The sequence below is a fragment of the Nerophis lumbriciformis genome, linkage group LG04 (genome assembly GCF_033978685.3).
Source record: "Nerophis lumbriciformis linkage group LG04, RoL_Nlum_v2.1, whole genome shotgun sequence".
Classification (NCBI taxonomy): Eukaryota; Metazoa; Chordata; class Actinopteri; order Syngnathiformes; family Syngnathidae; genus Nerophis; species Nerophis lumbriciformis.
In genome coordinates, this window is record NC_084551.2 from 13,242,996 (window position 1) to 13,263,469 (window position 20,474).

The 20,474-nt window shown below is 40.5% G+C and overlaps 1 protein-coding gene across 27 annotated transcripts in view; it reads right to left on the minus strand.

The window, feature by feature from the left end:
• Window positions 1-20,474, minus strand: part of rims2a (regulating synaptic membrane exocytosis 2a) — a 343,114-nt gene that overhangs the window by 73,124 nt on the left and 249,516 nt on the right. For 20 of the 27 annotated variants that reach the window (XM_061949203.2, XM_061949186.2, XM_061949179.2 and 17 more), the window contains 4 exons: window positions 16,095-16,211; window positions 12,026-12,211; window positions 9,326-9,432; window positions 9,051-9,083 (listed from right to left, as the gene is read on the minus strand). In XM_061949203.2, coding sequence (XP_061805187.1) covers window positions 9,051-9,083; window positions 9,326-9,432; window positions 12,026-12,211; window positions 16,095-16,211 — 443 coding nt within the window. Of the gene's footprint in view, window positions 1-9,050; window positions 9,084-9,325; window positions 9,433-12,025; window positions 12,212-16,094; window positions 16,212-16,774; window positions 16,841-20,474 lie in introns of all 27 variants that reach the window. The other 7 variants (XM_072912967.1, XM_072912969.1, XM_072912971.1 and 4 more) reach the window with 5 other exon arrangements.

A 20,474-nucleotide genomic window follows, 5' to 3' on the forward strand; every position in this document is an offset into this window, starting at 1 on the left:
CGGTCTCCCCTAGAGGGGGGGGGGGGGGGGGGCTGCTACCCACATATGCGGTCCTCTCCAAGGTTTCTCACTCATAGTCATTCAAGTCATTCACATCAACGTCCCACTGGGGTGAGTTTTTCCTTGCCCTTATGTGGGCTCTGTACCGAGGATGTCGTTGTGACTTGTGCAGCCCTTTGAGACACTTGTGATTTAGGGCTATATAAATAAATATTGATTGATTGATTGATTGATTACTTAGCAATAACAGATGTACTTACACATGGAAAATTGGACCAAAAAAAGCTAACAGTGTATCTACGTATGAAATATTGCACAAAATATGAATACATAACTTTTACAATGGAAATAGAAATCCACAGAAATCTATTGGAACTAATGGCAAGTATTATTATATATCCAGGCTCTTGTCCTTGAATGTGACATATCACCTATAACCCATCAGATACTAAAGCCAAAAAAAAAGCTTACTACTAGCAAAAATGAGTGAAAAACAAGTCTACGGAGAACTTTTTTGCCAAAGGAAAAGGCCAGGGGCTCCCACTAATTCAACATTATGGTGAGTTTTCTCATGTATTCATTTTTCATGCACTTATTTTTGCTATATTTATCTGCCACACGTGAAAGTAACGCCTACATTAAACCGGTCCCTGGTGCAAAAAAAGGTTGGGGACCCGTGCTGTGTACAACTTTTGACAATATTCCCACTGTAGAAATCCACTTCCAACTCATCTTTTGCCGCCACTTTTCACCAACGGAAGTACGATTTATTTTCTTTCCTCCTTTGTTCTAAAAAAAAAATTACTTCCTGATATAGTCTCCTCCACAATGGAAATGTGTTTGTCGTCTATTTCTTTTGTCACAGTTACAAGGTTTAGAAATAAACGGCCTTGTTATACATGTCCTCTGCAGAGAATGCTGGCGGTCAGGAAGATCAATCAATCAATCAACTTTATTTATAAAGCACATTTAAAATTTACCACAGGGGTAGCCAAAGTGCTGTACAATGGGCAGGTTAAAAGATAATACGAGTACCAAGCAAACACAACACAACACAAACAGAACACGATAAAAAATAAATAAATAAAATAGAATAAATAAAAACATAAAAACAGGTTCACAGCATGTGTATTATGGGGCGCCATTGCAGGATGGATATCACTCAGTGTTAAAAGCCATGGAATAAAAGTATGTTTTTAAGAGAGATTTAAAAACAGGAAGAGCGGAGGCTTGTCTAATACTCAGAGGTAGGTCGTTCCAGAGCTTGGGAGCAGCAACGGCGAAAGCTCTGTCACCTCTAAGCTTCAGCCTTGTGTCAGGGAACGTCAACAGCAGCTGATCGGCTGATCTTAAGGATCGGGTGGGGCAGTAAGGCTGAAGGAGGTCGGAGAGATAGGTTGGCGCGAGGTTGTTTAGACATTTAAAAACAAATAAAAGGAGTTTAAAATTGATTCGATAACGCACAGGGAGCCAGTGAAGGGACACTAAAATAGACAAGCAGCAGAGTTCTGCACGAGCTGCAGGCGGGCGAGGGAGGCCTGGCTAATGCCTACATACAGGGCATTGCAGTAGTCAAGACGAGTCGAGATAAAGGCGTGGATTAATTTCTCAAGATCATGTCCTGATAGAAGCGGTTTCACTTTCGCTATTTGGCGTAATTGATAAAAGCTTTTTTGAACGACGCTGCTGATTTGTTTTTCGAATTTAAAATCTGAGTCGAACTTTACCCCCAGGTTTGTGACACAGTCGCTGAGATACGGGGTCAGAGTGCCAAGGTCAACGTTGGGGGAGGGATAGCGACTTGGACCGAACAACATAACTTCTGTTTTGTCTTCATTTTGGCTCAGGAAGTTAGCTGAAAGCCAGACTTTGATGTCGTGCAGGCAGTCAATAAGACGTTGAACCGTGTTATTTTGTGCCATGGGAAAATAAATCTGGCAATCATCGGCATAAAAATGAAATTCAATACTGTACTTCCTAAAAATAGAACCAAGGGGGAGAAGGTAAAGCGCAAATAAAATTGGGGCAAGGATTGAACCCTGGGGGACCCCATGTGGTAAAGGAGCTGTGGAAGACATAAAACTGTCTACTTTTACACAAAATCTCCTGTCAACAGTGTATAAAACAGTGTATACTCCAACAAGAGAATCACAATAGCATGCTTTCTTTTAGCTGAAGCTATAGTTGTTGTGTAAAAATTGTTTTAAAAAATAAGCAAGAAGCCACAAGCATCATAACAAGAATAATTAAAAGTGCAAAAATGTGAGTAAAGCGTACAAGACGAATGAGTTGATTGGAGGTGGGTGGTAGGGCAAGCCAGGAGGAATCGTAGGTGAGGCAGAACATTTGAGCAGAAAGAAGATGAAAGAAAGACAGACCTGAGTTCGTCCCACTAGGTGAGGCCGAGTCTTCTGGGATCACGTCCAAAATGGACAGACAGACAGAGGACAGGAAGATGGGTGTGAGAGGATGCAAGAAGGGGTTTGGAGTGAAGACAGAGAGAAAGCAACACCACCACAGAAAAGACCCCGTTTGGAGGGCGAGGGTGAGAGGAGGATGAAGGGTTAGGGCAAAGGGAACACAACACAACAATACCACACAACAATGACAAAACAATGGTCAACAGCAAACATACAAGATTCAAAGAAAAATCACAGAGCGCCACAACAACAACACAAAAAAACTCCAGCATGGGCACAGTGCAAAGTCAAATAGATCAGGAGGGAGTTAGGCCGGAAGAGGCTGAGGTAGATTGTGATTATAAGACGCCAGTAAGGAAGGATGAGGCTCTGGGCTTGAAAAGGAAAAGAAGGCCTGTAATAATTAAGACATGTTAAAGCGCTGTGGAACACATAGAACGCTGAGCTGGACTCGGAGGAGTGCGGGTAGAAGGAGAGGTCAATTCAGTCTGTATAGGACAGCTTTGTAGAGACTGGAACATAGCTTTAAAAATGAATATACAGAGCACACAAGCACAAAGAAATCAAACATTAATATGTCAATAGTAATGTGACAGAAACACATTATCTTTAGGAAAGAAAATTAGGAAAAACATTCACTGCCTGACAGTCTTCAAAATCACACATTTTTAACCATTTCTGTATTCCCTCCTCACTTTCAGCAACCCTCGAAAATATTTCCTTTGCCTTCACTGAAAAAAATACTACTATGAAAAACCAGTGTGACTTATAAGCAAGCACAACTTCATTTCCAGTAGTTCTTGTTCTTCAATCCAAACCTCTTTCCTCAGTGTCACAACCTGTGTCTCATCTGAATATAATCCTGTAGATGATTTATATTAAGCCTAATTGGTTCACCATCCAGGTCAATGATGGTTTGTCATAAGAATTAACTTTGTGAAACTATGCGCCTTAGTTTTCGTCTCTGTGGGGACGCTAACGTCACTAAAGGATAATGGTCTCTGCAAGTGACGTTCACTTCACTTACTGCGTGCTTCTCGTAGATTGGTATAAAATGCTGATGCAGCAACAGTGCTTTAATTAGAACACCTCAGCATGTAAAGTTCTGATGGGTTTTAGTATTTAAAGCAGCCAAACAACAGCTACTACAAATCATAATGTAAAATACTCTGGTAGGAACAGTCTATCTATTCCTGTGTTTAAACATGTCTATGGAAGTTCTCATTCATTCAGGTCATTGTATTCTCAGAGCATTCAATCGATCGCAGCTGGACTGTCCATTTTGTTTCGCCTCTCATCTACGCACTTTTCAAAGACTCAGATAAATCAGTCCGATTTATTGAATGCCCTAAGAATGTGTGTGTAAAAAAACATCTACAAGTATGCCTATAAATATTGTCAGACATCCAAGTTATTGTGTTCTCTGAGCATTGAATTGATCCCAACTGAACTGTTCAGATTGTCCTAGAAGAAGTCCATGCTCACTAAGACAGGGCAGCTTTAGTCTGAGGGCATGGTGCAGGACATAAAGTACACAAGGGGGGGCATACTCAAACAACGAATGGTTTCGGTCTATTGTGGTTCTATACGACAGCTTTTAAGATACAAGAGGATCGATACTTTGGATCCTGCATCATGCCCTCAGAATAGAGCCGTCCAACCAAAGTATGTGAGCATTAACTGATCAAGCCTGTTCAGATGAGAGAAGGCAATCTGAGCCTTCTAGTTGCGATCGATTCAGTGCCCTAAGAATATCTGCAAGTAAGACAACACATTATTTGTATATATATATAGTCGAGGTTTCTGTGGTTTATCTGTTATACAGTGCTCAATACCGGGGTAGAGCGGAATATACATTAGGTCAGGAAAAAACACAGAGGCTATTTCATCCCCACAAGCCTGTTTCACAGGTTTCCCTGCTCTTCAGGGTTTTCCAAAATCCCCTGAAGAGCACATATATATATATATATATATATATATATATATATATATATATATATTTCATGCAGCACAGCAACACCATATAGAAAGACAAGAGAGAGTCAAACTGAAAGAGAATCCAACCATTCTACTACCTTATAAAACATGGAGCTAGACATAGCACGACTAGCTCCGTATTTTAACAGAGTTGGATCTGAAAGCAATCCAAACAAGCTAGGAAGATCAGAACAAAATGTCCCTTTAGTAAAACATTATTTGAATTAGAGAACAATACTCTATTAAAGTGACATTTGGTTTCAAAAGGCAGAATGCACACCCAGACCAACAAACCTGTGATACAGAGGGAGGGGTGCGTCCCTCCGTTAGACAGCGAGCCATTTAGCCCTCGCTGCTGGTCCTCCCAAGTTACTTCTACAACAGGACACACATATCACAGCATCTGATTGATTACTAAGGACATGTAGGATATATGATACAAATGTACATACTTTGTACATATATCTTATGCCATATTGATTTTGTAATTTTGCCCACTTCCAATGACTCGGACATTCCTAAAAGAAAATGTAGGTTTTACTTTTTAAAGGGGTGATCTTACAAAATCAGCAATATTTTTAATCCACCCAAATATACCTTCTTTAAAACAACACAATGTAGTGGGTCTTTAAAATAGCTGAGGTAAAGACACACAAGAAAGAGTAAGGTCGCTTGCCACTTCAGCACCACAAGAATGGACAGCTCTCTTGCCATATAGTACGACTTGTCTGCCGCCTGCTGGCCGCCAACTGTAACTGCTTTGCTTCTGCTATTAAATAAAATGACATATAGAATTCATAATGTAAAATGGATATGTGGTATTTACATGTTGTATTTAATCCTGGTCAGATTTAGAAAGTTTGAGATTTTTTAATGAGTTCTGTCTCTTTGAAGCGGAGCTGAGAATGACTGACTCCCATTAAAGAAGAGGGCGCGGATTAAGGCGAGAAGGAGCAGAACAGAGCAGCAGAGATCACATTGACAGTGTTCTGTCCATATTAAATTCTAATTTAACTGCATACACATAGCGTTCTCTAATTGAATCACGTTAAAAGCTGCTGCTGCTGCGCAAGAAATGCAAAAGCACTCAGAGTAGCGACGTATAAGGAATGCCACACGTGCAACCTGTTTTTCTTAGAGAGCCTACAAAGCAAATACACACAATCACACATGCCAGAGGACTTGCCTTTCCTCCCATTTACTGGTGCGCCTTGCATCTTTTCAGTGTAGTATGCTACTAATGGAAACAAAGAAGGAGGCTCAAAGGATAGCAACTTTTAAACTAGAGGTGACAAATACTATGATAGACATATAACAGAAAACTGCAAACACACATCTGTCTGAACAGCCAACATTTTGCATGAAAAAAAAAAAAATTGGCCATCATTCTCTATCATCTTGGTACTGCAGATTATTCTCAAGATGCTTGCATTCTTACTGGAGGTACAGCAATCGTTTTACGATAGCACCGTCATCATCAAATGACAGAGGCATGCCACAATTACAGTGAGTAGATGTTAAACAGCCAAATCAGAAGAGAAAAACGAGAACTAACATATTTCAAGAAAGCCGTAAACTCCAGAGAGGGTATCATCTGGATAAACTATCCTGAGGTCCAATGCCCTTCGCTGTTCCTTCTATTAGTGACCACATAAAGCAGTAGGACACACATTTAGCTATGCGTCAATATTGAACATCATAGCTGAGAGAAAATCTGAATAGAAAATGACAGGATTGTCATAAATGCCAGCATACAGTTTTACTACATAGTTGCAAAACTCTAATGTATTTCTTGCAGTTTGGTAGAAGACAAAATGTTGATGGCCCATACATTACGAGGTCGCCACTGTCCCAGAATGCACGGTGAAGAGAAATACACAAACTAAGACAAGTACGGAAGAAAAGAGGACAAACAAGTTCACTGTGGGAAAAAAGAACAAACACTGACATAAACAGGAAGTGAAAGTACTACCTAAAATGCTATGATGGAGTGACAGAAGTAAGGCAGTGAGAGAGGATGGTTTTGAAGTTTTGTTCAAAAACAGCTGTGGTGTGTGGGGCCCTCAAGTGGTCATGGAGGGCACACCGCAGTCTAAATTGGGATGTGCGTGTTGATCGATGCAAAGTGAATTTCCCAGGAAAGAATTGAAGATTTCTCATGCTATCATTGTTCTTAACTGTAATCACCAAGGTGAGCAGCTTGTGTCCAAAACTAATCCTGTGTTGGCTGCTTCGACGCACTCCGGCTCCAATAACAATGACGTCGACCTAAAAGCAGCAGTTGAGAGTAGTATGATCATGCTTTTACTGAAATCAATGGAGAAGGTTCAAATAATCGGGATTTTGATTATTTGATTGTTATTATACGATTAATCCATTCGAAAAAAAGCTTTGAGTTATATTCTGTTGCTTTAATTCGTGCAAGTTGAATGTGTGTAACTAAAAAAACTGATCAAATCCACAACGTATGGAGTGCCCATAACTTTAAAGGGGAACATTATCACCAGACCTATGTAAGCGTCAATATATACCTTGATGTTGCAGAAAAAAGACCATATATTTTTTTAACCGATTTCCGAACTCTAAATGGGTGAATTTTGGCGAATTAAACGCCTTTCTATTATTCGCTCTCATCGGGAAGCAATCCGCCATTTCCTCAAACACATTACAAACACCGAGTCAAATCAGCTCTGTTATTTTCCGTTTTTTCGACTGTTTTCCGTACCTTGGAGACATCATGCCTCGTCGGTGTGTTGTCGGAGGGTGTAACAACACGAACAGGCACGGATTCAAGTTGCACCAGAGGCCCAAAGATGCGAAAGTGGCAAGAAATTGGACGAAATTTGCTCAAAATACGAGGGTGTGGGGAAAGCCGACGAAATGGTCAGTCGTTTGTTCCGCACACTTAACCGACGAAAGCTATGCTACGACAGAGATGGCAAGAATGTGTGGATATCCTGCGACACTCAAAGCAGATGCATTTCCAACGATAAAGTCAAAAAAATCTGCCGCCAGACCCCCATGAAGGGATGCCATTTTTTCCAGTGAAGATTGATTGCACATGGAAAAATGACAAAAAAATAGTTAAAATCTTTTTAATCGGTCACTTCAGCTGTAACTGTAGGCTAGTATGTATCTTACTGAACAAAAACAGCACATTTAAAATGCTGAAATCGTGGAAAAATATATGTTCTTAGCGCGCCTGAAATGGGCTGTCTGCACTCTCAAAGTGCATGTTGTTGCCAAATGTATTTCATATGCTGTAAACCTAGTTCATAGTTGTTAGTTTCCTTTAATGCCAAACAAACACATACCAATCATTGGTTAGAAGGCGATCGCCGAATTCGTCCTCCCTTTCTCCCGTGTCGCTGGCTGTCGTGTCGTTTTTGTCGGTTTCGCTTGCATACGGTTCAAACCGATATGGCTCAATAGCTTCAGTTTCTTCTTCAATTTCGTTTTCGCTACCTGCCTCCACACTACAACCATCCGTTTCAATACATGCGTAATCTGTTGAATCGCTTAAACCGCTGAAATCCGAGTCTAAATCCGAGCTAATGTCGCTATACCTTGCTGTTCTATCCGCCATGTTTGTTTGTATTGGCATCACTGTGTGACGTCACAGGAAAATGGACGGGTGTATATAACGATGGTTAAAATCAGGCACTTTGAAGCTTTTTTTAGGGATATTACGTGATGGGTAAAATTTTGAAAAAAACTTCGAAAAATAAAATAAGCCACTGGGAACTGATTTTTAATGGTTTTAACCCTTCTGAAATTGTGATAATGTTCCCCTTTAAATACGTCAGCAAAAAGCAAAACGTTTTTTTAATTTTGATTAATGCACACATGTTAAAAGTGCAATTCCAATTTTGATGAGGTTCATTTATTAGAACAAAAAGTATTAAGGTTATGGCCACCAGAACAAACTTTGTTTATCTTAACTATTTTCCCTAGAAACGCATTGAGGTTACAACATGAATTGAAGTGAATTATATTTATATAGCGCTTTTATCTAGTGACTCAAAGCGCTTTACATAGTGAAACCCAATATCTAAGTTACATTTAAACCAGTGTGGGTGGCACTGGGAGCAGGTGGGTAAAGTGTCTTGCCCAAGGACACAACGGCAGTGACTAGGATGGCGGAAGCGGGGATCGAACCTGCAACCCTCAAGTTGCTGGCACCGCCGCTCTACCAACCGAGCTATACCGCCCCACTTTTTCACGTGTGCTTTATTCGATTAATCAAACAAACAAATAGATAAGATTACACAATTACTAAAAGAATGAATAGCTGCAGCCCTGAACAAACAAGACCTCCAAATACTTGGAAAGGTTTTGCAGGTTTGTCTCTGTTTTTGCCATTTCTGTAAACCTTGTCTCTTAGTAGCTTGGGAAAAAAACACTAATCTGACTCAGGACAAAGGACACACTGGTTTAAAAAAAACAAAAAAACACTAATTGTGAGATCTCGACAGGCCAACATAGAGGAACAATACTAGGACAAAAAGACAAGTCTATGTCAAACATGTCTGCAACAATGAGGGTGGGTCCAAGGACCCGGCCCACAGCCATTGCAGACTGGGTTTGGGTGTTTCAGAGTGACGTGCAGCTCACTCAGTCTGAAAACTAAACCCTTCACATACAAGTACAGACCTTCACAAGGATCGGTTCCTTCGTCTCCATCTTCTATGAGAGAAATGGAAAGGGAACCGAGTACACATGTTATGGATGGAAAACCAATCAACTATATTGAAGCACAAAGGCTCTTTGCAAGAATACGGTATAACAATTACAAACACTGGCCAGCATTTCAAATTGTCACCATCAACAGCACAGCAGTGCCATAAATAAAGCCTGTTACTCAATGAACATATTTCTGTATGTACAGTGACAATAAGTTAATATAAGAAAACACCTCCATGACTTACTTCCGTCTTTTACTATGGATGGAAGCTGTGGGAGCTGTCGACCTCGTCTGCCGGACATTGGCGTACTGGTTGGGCTGGTCTGGACTGATCCACTACGAGGGTGCGCCCTATGTGACACAAAGTTGTTGAAAAATGTGGTAAGACACAAATCGCTGGTGATTGTGGATGCAGTTTCGGGTGCACTGCACCCACGTAAAACCTGCCACTAATGTCACACTAACACTGAGTAAGATCTAATGCAGGGGTAGGGAACCTATGGCTCTAGAGCCAGATGTGGCTCTTTTCATGACTGCATCTGGCTCTCAGATAAATCTTAGCTGACACTGCTTAACACGATAAGTAATGAATAATTCCGCTGGTAATCACAGTGTTGAAAATAACCACGACTACAAAGCCATCAGCAAAACCATGCAGCACCAGAAGTCGCATTATTGGTAAGATAAGAGACTTATTATACTCTAAAAATGTTATTCTTACTTAAAAATGCAAGCATTTAGTTGTATTCATTGTTACAAAATATTATACGGCTCTCACGGAAATACTTTTTAAAATATTTGGCTTTCATGGCTCTCTCAGCCAAAAAGGTTCCCGACCCCTGATCTAATGAACGCATCACTCTAAATTATTTGATTGAACCAAATGGGTCGATTCTAGGTTTCACTTTCTTTTTGCACCTCTAAATGAAGTTTGGCACATGACATGGGAAGGAAGGGGCGCATCAAAACTGCAATAAAAGAGGCGTTGAAACGCATGTGCAGTCAGTCTTCAAGCTGCAAGGGGAAACACGTTCAATGCAGAATTAGCAGACCATTGCGACCATGCGTTCGGAGCGTCTCCATGGGGGCTTGAACTCAAATCAGAAAGGAAAAATAAGGATGTTGTCATAGAAAGATCAGCAACTAAAAGAAAAGAAAAGTCAGCCCAACATTGCTGTACTCGCACAAAAGTATGAGCCGTGTTTTCCAAAATGTAAAAAAGAAACAGCACGGTACCGGGGTGTCAGGGTTGTCGTGCTTTAGACATGGAAAGAAAATGCAGCATCAGTGCTTTTGTGGGGGGGGAAAAAAAACATAAATGGGCAAAGTGATGGGGTGAGGTGAAGTAGGGAAAGGGAGTATTTGGATCGGGTGTGTTGGCTGGTGGTGATGGGAGTTCCCTGGTTAGTGAGGTTAGTTGGGTCAGGGTGAGTTCATGTGAAACGGTTTAGTGTAACAAATGTTTTAGTCAGGCAAATATTCAGTGGAGGTGGAGCTGCACTGAAATCCTCTTCTTTCATTTAAATGAACCAGGGGTGTCAAACGTACGGCCCGCGAGCCTGATCGACAGGTTTTATCCGGCCCGCGTCATGAGTTTGCCAAGTAAAATGAGCAGGTTCTTTTTTTTTGTTTTAACAAAAGAAACTGCTGTTCTAAATGTGTCCACTGGATGTCACAATAGTAATTCTGTTAGGCAAGCAAGCAAGAGGTACACAGTAAAGGGGGACTGTGGCTCCTCCTCCTCGACCCACATGAAACTTACAACGTTTTATGTCTTCTGCTTTGATCACATGGTCATTTGGCACCCTTACTCCCCCAAAATGTCTCTGTCAAACACGAGAGAAAAGTGAACTTAACCTTTTTGAATAGTTTTTACTTCTGTTTCTTACGGTTTGTTGAGTTAGCACTGGATTGATACGTGGACATGACAAAAGAAGTATTTGATACCTAGAAGAGTTTACATGTTGTGTTTTTGTTCTATCCCAGAAAGACTGACTTAAAGTTTACTCCTAGCTTTGTAGATAAACTGAGACAAAGTCTAAGCCTACTCAGTGGCCTAGTGGTTAGAGTGTCCGCCCTGAGATCGGTAGGTTGTGAGTTCAAACCCCGGCCGAGTCATACCAAAGACTATAAAAAATGGTACCCATTACCTCCCTGCTTGGCACTTAGCATCAAGGGTTGGAATTGGGGGTTAAATCACCAAAAATGATTCCCGGGCGCGGCACCGCTGCTGCCCACTGCTCCCCTCACCTCCCAAGGGGTGAACAAGGGGATGGGTCAAATGCAGAGGACAAATTTCACCACACCCAGTGTGTGTGTGACAATCATTGGTACTTTAACTTTAACTTAAGCTCATTGTGTTTTTGAAACGGCACCAATTTTCTCAGAATTTTCAACACATTTGAATTGTTTTGTCCAAAGGATTATTTGTGATTTGTACATTTTCAGAATGTGCTTGTTCTATTTTTGGCCAAAGTAAAACACAGAAAACAACCTGAAGTTGTCTTTATTTTTAAGTTATCATGCCATGATTTTACCGTTCCGGCCCACTTGGGAATAGATTTTCCTCCATGCGGCCCCTGAGCTAAAATGAGTTTGACACCCCTGTATTAAACTGTAGAATTTGGATAAGGTACTCTTGAGAGCCAGCGTGTTCTGCAGACATTTGTGAACATGCATAGCAGGGTTTGTCCCCCCCCCGACCCCACTAAAAAGTGTTATCCCGTTGAAAAAAAAAGTCCACTGTGAAGGACGCTGGTTCTCAGGAGGAGGAGTATTAAGGCCTAGTTTGGTATTGCTACATATTAGTATACAGTTCCAGCCACAATGTTTAAGTTCACTGCTCATTCCGGAGTGACAATTCCACAGGGAAGTTACTGGCTAACTGAGGCGAGGACTTGTGAAATTGTGTTGAGTTGGGCGACGACTCCAATCTGGGTCACACCTCGTCAAGGCAGGTGAGGGAGGGGCCGACCTCCCGGATGGTAGAGATGGCATGGACCTCATCATCGATGAGTCGTGGGGGCGTTCAGTGGAGCGTGAACGGGATGCGGGGCGCTCTATTGTGGGCCGCTGGTCTGCGGACCGGGATCTGCTGTGATACTCGTGTCTATCCATGGCTCCGTGGCTCCTACAGAGGTTATTGAGAGATAGGCAGGAACTCAGTTCCTATGGGGCAGGGAAAGCAGGCTGCAGGGGGAGGCCAGTGTGGATGACAACAGGGACCTCCTACAGTATATGTGCATGGGTTTAAGGGCCCCGCCAAGGGTTGGGTGTGTCTTTAAGGACCACACCTCTGTTTTTCTACCAGCAGTTTACTTGTCTTAGAGGTAAAGGATCTACATTACCATTAAACATGATCCAGATGACTGTATCAAGTTATGTGTGTGCATCTTTTCAGACTTGGCATTAAACACTCACAAGGATGAGGGTTAGGATTCATGTGTTTTTTTCATCAACTTTATATCTTACAATGCATGAATGATCTGATTTTACGCATGTACAAAAATACAAGTGTGGTCCTTTAAAGGGGAAATGTCTCAAATCAGATGAATAAGCAACTCAGAGCAACAGTTGGCATTTTAATCATTAAAGTCAGACAGCATTTACCTTAATGAGCATTAATTGGACGGAATCTATACATCATCCTTAGAACCAGCTTCCTCTGCAGTGGACATGTGTGTTTTGCATAACAAGGCTATGTTTTCTAACGAAACGTGTAACAAAAGACAAAAACACATGTCCAGAGCAGAGAATACTGGTTCTCAGGTAGATAGGATTCAAATTGCATGCAATTTGGTAGAATTCATATTTGTCAATAATTTTCACTGAGAAGCTAAATCATCAAAACTGTTTGAGAACGTGTGGCAAAGGGAAGCTGCAGTGAGATAACTGTGATGTGACTGTAGGCTCATTCCGATCAGTGCTCATGTGAGGTGCATAGTGTGTCAAAGTGAAGTGTATATCTATATTGCATTTGGCTGTTCTTTATGTTAGGCACGCAGGGTACATATACGATCTGAAGAGCTGTAAAAAGAATCAAAGCAATTATCAATCATACAAAATGATTCAATAGATGAAATACCAATCAATGTAAGAATCTAAAGAAACACTACATCATGTTGCACATAGTTCACATACTTTTGGGAATGTGTCCAAAAGCACTGGAGTTGTGAGCATGTACTGTATATACTGGAAAAGCCTTTTGTTTGGATAATATTGAAAATACATACCAAATATTTTTGTACTAACGCTGTTCCAATCAGGGTTTTTTATGCTGCCAATCATCCTTGAGTGAGATCGGCTTATACTAATACCAATACTAATCACGTGTATGAACTGTACATTTTTCATTTCATACATTTATTTGTGGTGAGTGCAAATAACCGTGTAACAATATCAATGTATTTCCTCTTTTATTACATAAAATTGCTTGTGCAAAACAATGCCAATAGTACAAAATAACAAAACACAAGAAATACTATTATCTACTACTCATTTAAATCCTTTGGTTATTGCCCTCATAGTCCTCCTTTGTCCAGGGAATTATTCCCCAAGTTTGTAAATAATAACAAAAACAACAAACAAAAATAATTTGAGAAAATAAAAATATCAATCTAATCACTCTGGTAGCGATCATTTATAGCATTACTACATTTGGTATCAACACCATCAATTTATGGATCGATCCGCCCTCTTCTTACTGTACTGACTGTGACAATGCTGACACATCAGCTGCTGTTGTTGTTATCTTGTCAATTGCCTATAATAGCGGCTTACCTTCCGCTGTAAAGTGGTTCCATCTTCACTTCTTGGTTTTCATTTGTATTTATTTATTTTTGCCCTCTACACTTCTTAAACTTTACTAAGCACTTGGTGTTGTTTAAAGCTATCTTAGCGGTTATGTTAGCTATTAGCATGTCTGCTCCTGGCTTGCTCTAGGTGTGTAACATGTTTAGCCTCACCCTCAAGTGACAATGATAATTGATAATGATACTTACGATATTAAGTAATGCACACTGTGTGGAGACACATAATTAGCGGCGAGCTTGTCAGCCGAGAGACTAAAAATAAATACTGTTATACATAATTTTACATGAATATTTTCCAATACTGATCGCTGGCAGATCGATCAGCACATCCCTAGTTTGTACTGATAAACGTAATTGTGCAGCTTCTAATTAGTCAGGAGACATTGGGTTTGATACAGTACTAAATTTGTTTTAATTTCTTGTGTTGAAGGAAGGTCTTGCAGAGGACCAGTCAGTGACCTAACAAAATCCCTCATGATTTTCTGAAATAATTTAAAGCAATCATTAGCTGGTAGCCGCCATTCTAGAATTCTAGGGATTTGTTAGCAAATATACTGTATTGTTGGCAGCTTAATCCTACTCATGTTGTACTCTGTGGCAGGGAACTTACTTACATTAAGTACAAAAGCACCATTACCTCATCGTTCATATCCTGAGGAGCTATTACCTAAAGCCAACTGCTTACATTTGCGCACTTCTGTGTACATACAGTATCCACAGGACTGTTTCGCCGTTTTGTGGTTTCATTTCTCTTTGCTGCGTTCACACAGCCTGAATGCAGACGGAAACAAACTGTATCAGGATGAAGAATGGGCGATAGAGTTACGCCATTCCTTAGTAAGTAACACTTTCCTTTCTACGGTGCTTTAAAAGGAAATGGGACGAAGAGCTCTTGTTAACGGCTATCTGTGCTATAGGCTCAGCCTGATTTGGATTCCGGCTGAGCCTTGGGGAAATTTTACGACACTTTAATAAAGACAGTCAGACTCTTTGGAAGAGTATTGAAAACTCATCACTTTGCCCCCATAGGAGAAGCAGAGAGGCACAAGTCTACTTTCTGACTGAAAGCCAGACGGCAAAAGATTGAGGGGTCATTTACAGTGTTTCTGGAAAAGAGAGCATGTGCGGTATTTAATTTTATTGGCGCACTGGGTGGGTCCTAGAGGTGTCTTGGGGTAATCAGCATAACATCACATTCTGACCAGACACCAGACTTTAACAGAGCCACAGTTGCTCACAGCAATGCATCTTAGATACCAAGCAGTTGGTATACTAAAAGCAACTGCCAATAGCATGTAAAAAATGACAACACTAAAGGTGTGTTCACACAATGCCGGTTTAGTTGGCAGTTCATGGCGGTTCCGTCAAAGACCGTGTTAACATCGATCACAAAACCTGGTCATCGGTCATTCAGGGGTTCACCGCAATGAACCCTTAGATTTTAGAAATTTAACATGTTTTGTTGCGGTCTCGGCGATTCAAAAAGGGCCATGTTCCAAATGCCTTTCTCCGTGTAGAGAACTGCAGCCTCCGTATTGGCACCGCAAGATCCATGATAATACCACGTAAACACTGCTATAATCCACCAGTAACATTTTTCTCCCAGATCTTCATGGTGTGGACATGGTTACCAGTAACTACACAGGGATGGCAGAGTTAAACACAAAGGAATCACAGGCTCACCACCAAGGAGCGACACTGAGCCACTGCGGTTGATGCGTAGTAGAGGCTAGAGGACTCCGCCGCCTTTCATCGTATTCAAAACTGGTTGAAAAAGGCTTTCCGCCATCGTTGGGACAGGATTTACAGGGGTTCGAGAAACGCCATGAACCGCCATCCAAACCAGCAATGTGTGAACGCCCTTTAAGACTTACTAACACCACTCATCGTCATACAGTTGCGTACACAATGTAAATGGGGGAACATAAACAAGGACGTCAATGAAGCAACAGTCAAGGGCTGTCAACTGGTCTACCGTTGTACAGCTGGCGACAGCAACACAAACAGCTCTGAGCCTCAGCCAACAAACAGAGAGGCAGTTGTGTAACAGACATCTACTGTACACAATTTCAGAGCAGTGATGTCTCCTTGGCAGAAACCGATATCAAACAGGATATCATTTCCTGGCATCACAGTCACAGATAAATCAAAAATGGAGACGTCAACACGGCGGATGACGCAGCAGATACTGCATGTCAATACCTCTCGAAGTCATAGTCAGAAGAGTAGGTGCCCTCAGAATAGGCACGGGACATCCTAGTGGAACGCAGCAACCTAACTGCTTCCTCACGGCAGATTGGGTACACACGGTGGTTGCGGCTGGCAAAAAATAGTACAGCTTGTCAGCATTGGTTGTTTCCTACCACACACACGAGGGATGGTAGGAAACAATTCTATCTGGCAAGGTGCAAACAGACTTGTAACGGACCTCTCATGTTTCCTAATCACACTCTCAAGTCATGACTAATCTGCGACACTTAGCACCTCAAGGCCTGTGTGGGCAGTTTGTGAAGGGAAATGAGACGGCTGTTGGCGTGATAACAATAAAGATGATGAAATCCAGATTATGAAATGCTGATGATGGATGACTGGTTGTGTGGTTGCTCATCTTGTTTTATACCAATACATGTGTTGAATCATTTGAAGGCAAAGTAGAAAAAAATATTTTAAGTGTAATGATAAAAGCTAATTTGGAAACTCAACACTGTTATGTTTATGCAATGTAAGACATCTAAACAAATCATGTGACATTGACTGTAACTGAAAAAAGAACATGCCATAGTGTCAGACTCAGTACCCAGAGGGTTTTTGAAGATAAAGTCTAAGTTTTGGGGCTGGAATGGGTAGGGTTAGGCTTCATGCAAGCTCAGGTCAACATCTACCTGGGTTCCTTTTGAGGAGCGTCAATAGGCTGATTATGTCTGGATCGAGGAAGGGTGAGAAAATGGCTGCGACCACATAGGGGGAAGGACAGAAGACAGAGATGGATCTAAGATGGTGTGAAGGAAGGAATAGAGGTAGAGAACAGGGAAAGAAGAGGGCTGGAGATGGACAAAATCACAGGCAAGCTGGTCGAACAATGAGGAAATCAAACAGTATATTTTGAGATATTTCCAAACGCTATAAGGCACTTTCAAAAAGTTTTTACACATATTTGAAAGCGAAAAAAAGAGTTGAAATATGTAGTGTTGGTTGCAGCATTACTGCGGACAATGGATGGTGGTGCACTGAACATGTCAGCCAATGGTAAAGTGGCAAAGGTTTACTGCCCAAATCCCCTTAGCTACAAAAAATGTCTACTATACCTGTGATCATCAGACACTTTACAGTAGAGTGTGTTTCGTATGTCTGACTCTGATTTCAAGTAAGCTTTGGAAAACTACAAATGTTGATTAAACAAGGGGAAAGTAACTATGGTCTGCCAGTGCCAAGCATATACATGGTGAGGGTGTGTTCACACTTCAAGGTTTATGATACTTGGGGTTTGATCTACTAAGGTCCAAATAACAAGCGCAAAATAGCGTGTGCAAACTATAAAAATGTGTGGATTATTAGTGGCCGTGTTGCGGGTGATTCACACTTGATAACAAATGCAAAAGAGGTGCAGACCAACCTATTTAAATGAGGACCTACAGCGGAGCCAATGAGAGGTCCTCTATTCGGCCCATAAAACACAAAAAAATAACCATCCAAAAATCGCCAACAATACTCCATTTGCATTTTGTGACTTGAATATTAACCATGTATTAGTGATATTGTTTTTATAAGCGCTTACGCAGACGAACTATTTACAGTGGCGCTGTGATCACTAGCTTATGTGCAATCTTTACATGACTGACTGATGAGCTTTCTCGTTTCCCTGCTTATTCTAAATCCTAAATCATGCCTCTCACCTTGATAGTAGAAGAACGAAGAGATATTCCGACAAGTTGGTACACTTTGACAGCCAATTTAGACCCAGGAATGGCGAAAATGAAACGAAAAGACGCTTGCTTCCACCCACCCACATTTACTTTGCAAATATTATGAGTCATTCTTTATCTAAATGGAAATATACAAACGTGTATATCAACGTCCCAACAGTCGGCATCCTAATGACAGCAGAACTTGTACAGTAAGTGATGTTTTATTATGTTTGTTGGCTCTCATGAAGTCTGCAGTGAGTAATAATCAGTGATATTTTTTTAAATTAATGCATTGCGTAAGGTTAAAATGAGCAAAATACATAAATATTATGTTTGTGTGTCCGTTACTAATAGGGCTGCGAATCTTTGGGTGTCCCACGATTCAATTCAATATCGATTCGAGGGGTCACGATTCGATTATAAATCGATTTTTTTCGATTCAACGCAATTCTCGATTCAAAAACGATATTTTTCCGATTCAAAACAATTCTCTATTCATTCAATACATAGGATTTCAGCAGGATCTACCCCAGTCTGCTGACATGCAAGCAGAGTAGTAGATTTTTGTAAAAAGCTTTTATAATTGTAAAGGACAATGTTTTATCCACTGATTGCAATAATGTAAATTTGTTTGAACTATTAAATGAACCAAAAATATGACTTATTTTATCTTTGTGAAATTATTGGACACAGTGCGATGCAAGTGTAAGCCACTGTGACACTATTGTTCTTTTTTTTTTTTTTTTAATAAATGTCTAATGATAATGTCAATGAGGGATTTTTAATCACTGCTATGTTGAAATTGTTACTAATATTGATACTGTTGATAATATTAATTTTTGTTTCACTACTTTTGGATTGTGTTTGTGTCTCCCCTCAATTGCTCGGTTTATTGCTGTTCTGAGTGTTGCTGGGTCGGGTCTGGTTTTGGAATTGGATTGCATTGTTATGGTATTGCTTTTTTGGATTGATTGATAAAAAAAATAAATAAATAAAAAATAAAAAATAAAAATAAAAATCGATTTTTGAAAAATGAGAATCGATACTGAATCGAACAACGTGAGAATGGCGATTTGAATTCGAATCGATTTTTTCCCACACCCCTAGTTACTACATTGCATATATACTTACAACATGTATATAAAACCTTAATGAAGGTGTTTGGATGGTTTTATAGGCAGAATAGAGTAACTACCATAGGCTCCATTGTATTTATTTACTATTTAGAATGCATTAAAAAATACATGTCTTTCATAATGGTTGTGAATGATAGTTGCAAAAAAAAAAAAAAAAAGTGCAGTTCCCCTTTAAGTCATTTAGCACTTATGCAATTGTAAAATGTCATTGCTGAATAGACGATAGCCCCTATGTCTATCTATTTTGACACACTGATAGAATATTCTCTCTCTCAATGGTCTGTCTTTGCAGCGCGATCGCCTCCTTTCTCACAGCCATTAAGCCGTAACTGTGCCAGTTTGCACGCAAATACCAGATGTGCTAAATATAGACAAAAATATAGCAGCGGCAAAACAGTTGAAGCCTTGTTAAATCACATTGCGGGTGCTAAATGATTATAATTGCATCTTCTCCTCCCAGGAGAGTGAGTGTTATAATAATCAGCATATATTCTGCATAAACATGAAGACACACACGCTTAATGGATTGCACTCTCTATTTTGCTTATTTAAGAGACACGAATGTGAGTGTGAATGTTGTCTGTCTATCTGTGTTGGCCCTGCGATGAGGTGGCGACTTGTCCAGGGTGTACCCCGCCTTCCGCCCGATTGTAGCTGAGATAGGCTCCAGCGCCCCCCGCGACCCCGAAGGGATTAAGCGGTAGAAAATGGATGGATGGATGGAATCCTGTGCTCAAGCTTAGTACTGTAGATCAGTTTGTGTGCGCTATCAACTTTGCACATATTTAGTACACGCAAACCTTTAGTAGATCATGCCCCCAGTGTTTAATTGAGTGCGTTTTTAGGGTATTGGATCGATCACAAGTGTACTGTCTGTTCCTCCAAACGAATCAGTACAATAGGTTGTATTCGGACACGTGACTTTTAAACAGAAGTGAAGAAAGTGGTGGGCGACCAAACCAACATGGCTACTGTGCAGCCAACAAAGTGTGACCTATCTGAGAATGAAAGGGGCTAGATCTTTCTGCAAAAAGCAGATACGAGCAAAAAATGCTTACTATACAATAGAATCTATCCCTATTTGTTATCAAAATAAGATTTGTCAAGTGATCTCAAGGATTATAGACTTCTCAAACTATCTACACCAGTGGTCCCCAACCACCGGACCAATTGGTACTGGGCTGCACAAGAAATAAAAATAAATAAATAAATAAATAAAAAAAATGTTTAATATATTTTTTTAATTAAATCAACATAAAAAACACAATATATACATTATATATCAATATAGATCAATACAGTCTGCAGGGATACCGTCCGTAAGCACACATGATTGTACTTCTTTATGCAAAAATATTTTTTTTTTTTTACAAAAATCCCCCCCCCCCCCCCCCGGTCCGTGGAACAAGTTTTCAAGCGTTGACCGGTCCGCAGCTACAAAAAGGTTGGGGACCACTGATCTACACGACAAAACAGATGAAAATTTGGAAAAGCATGGAGGTCTACTACTTGTTTGTGTGTGGCTGGGTCATGGAACCTGA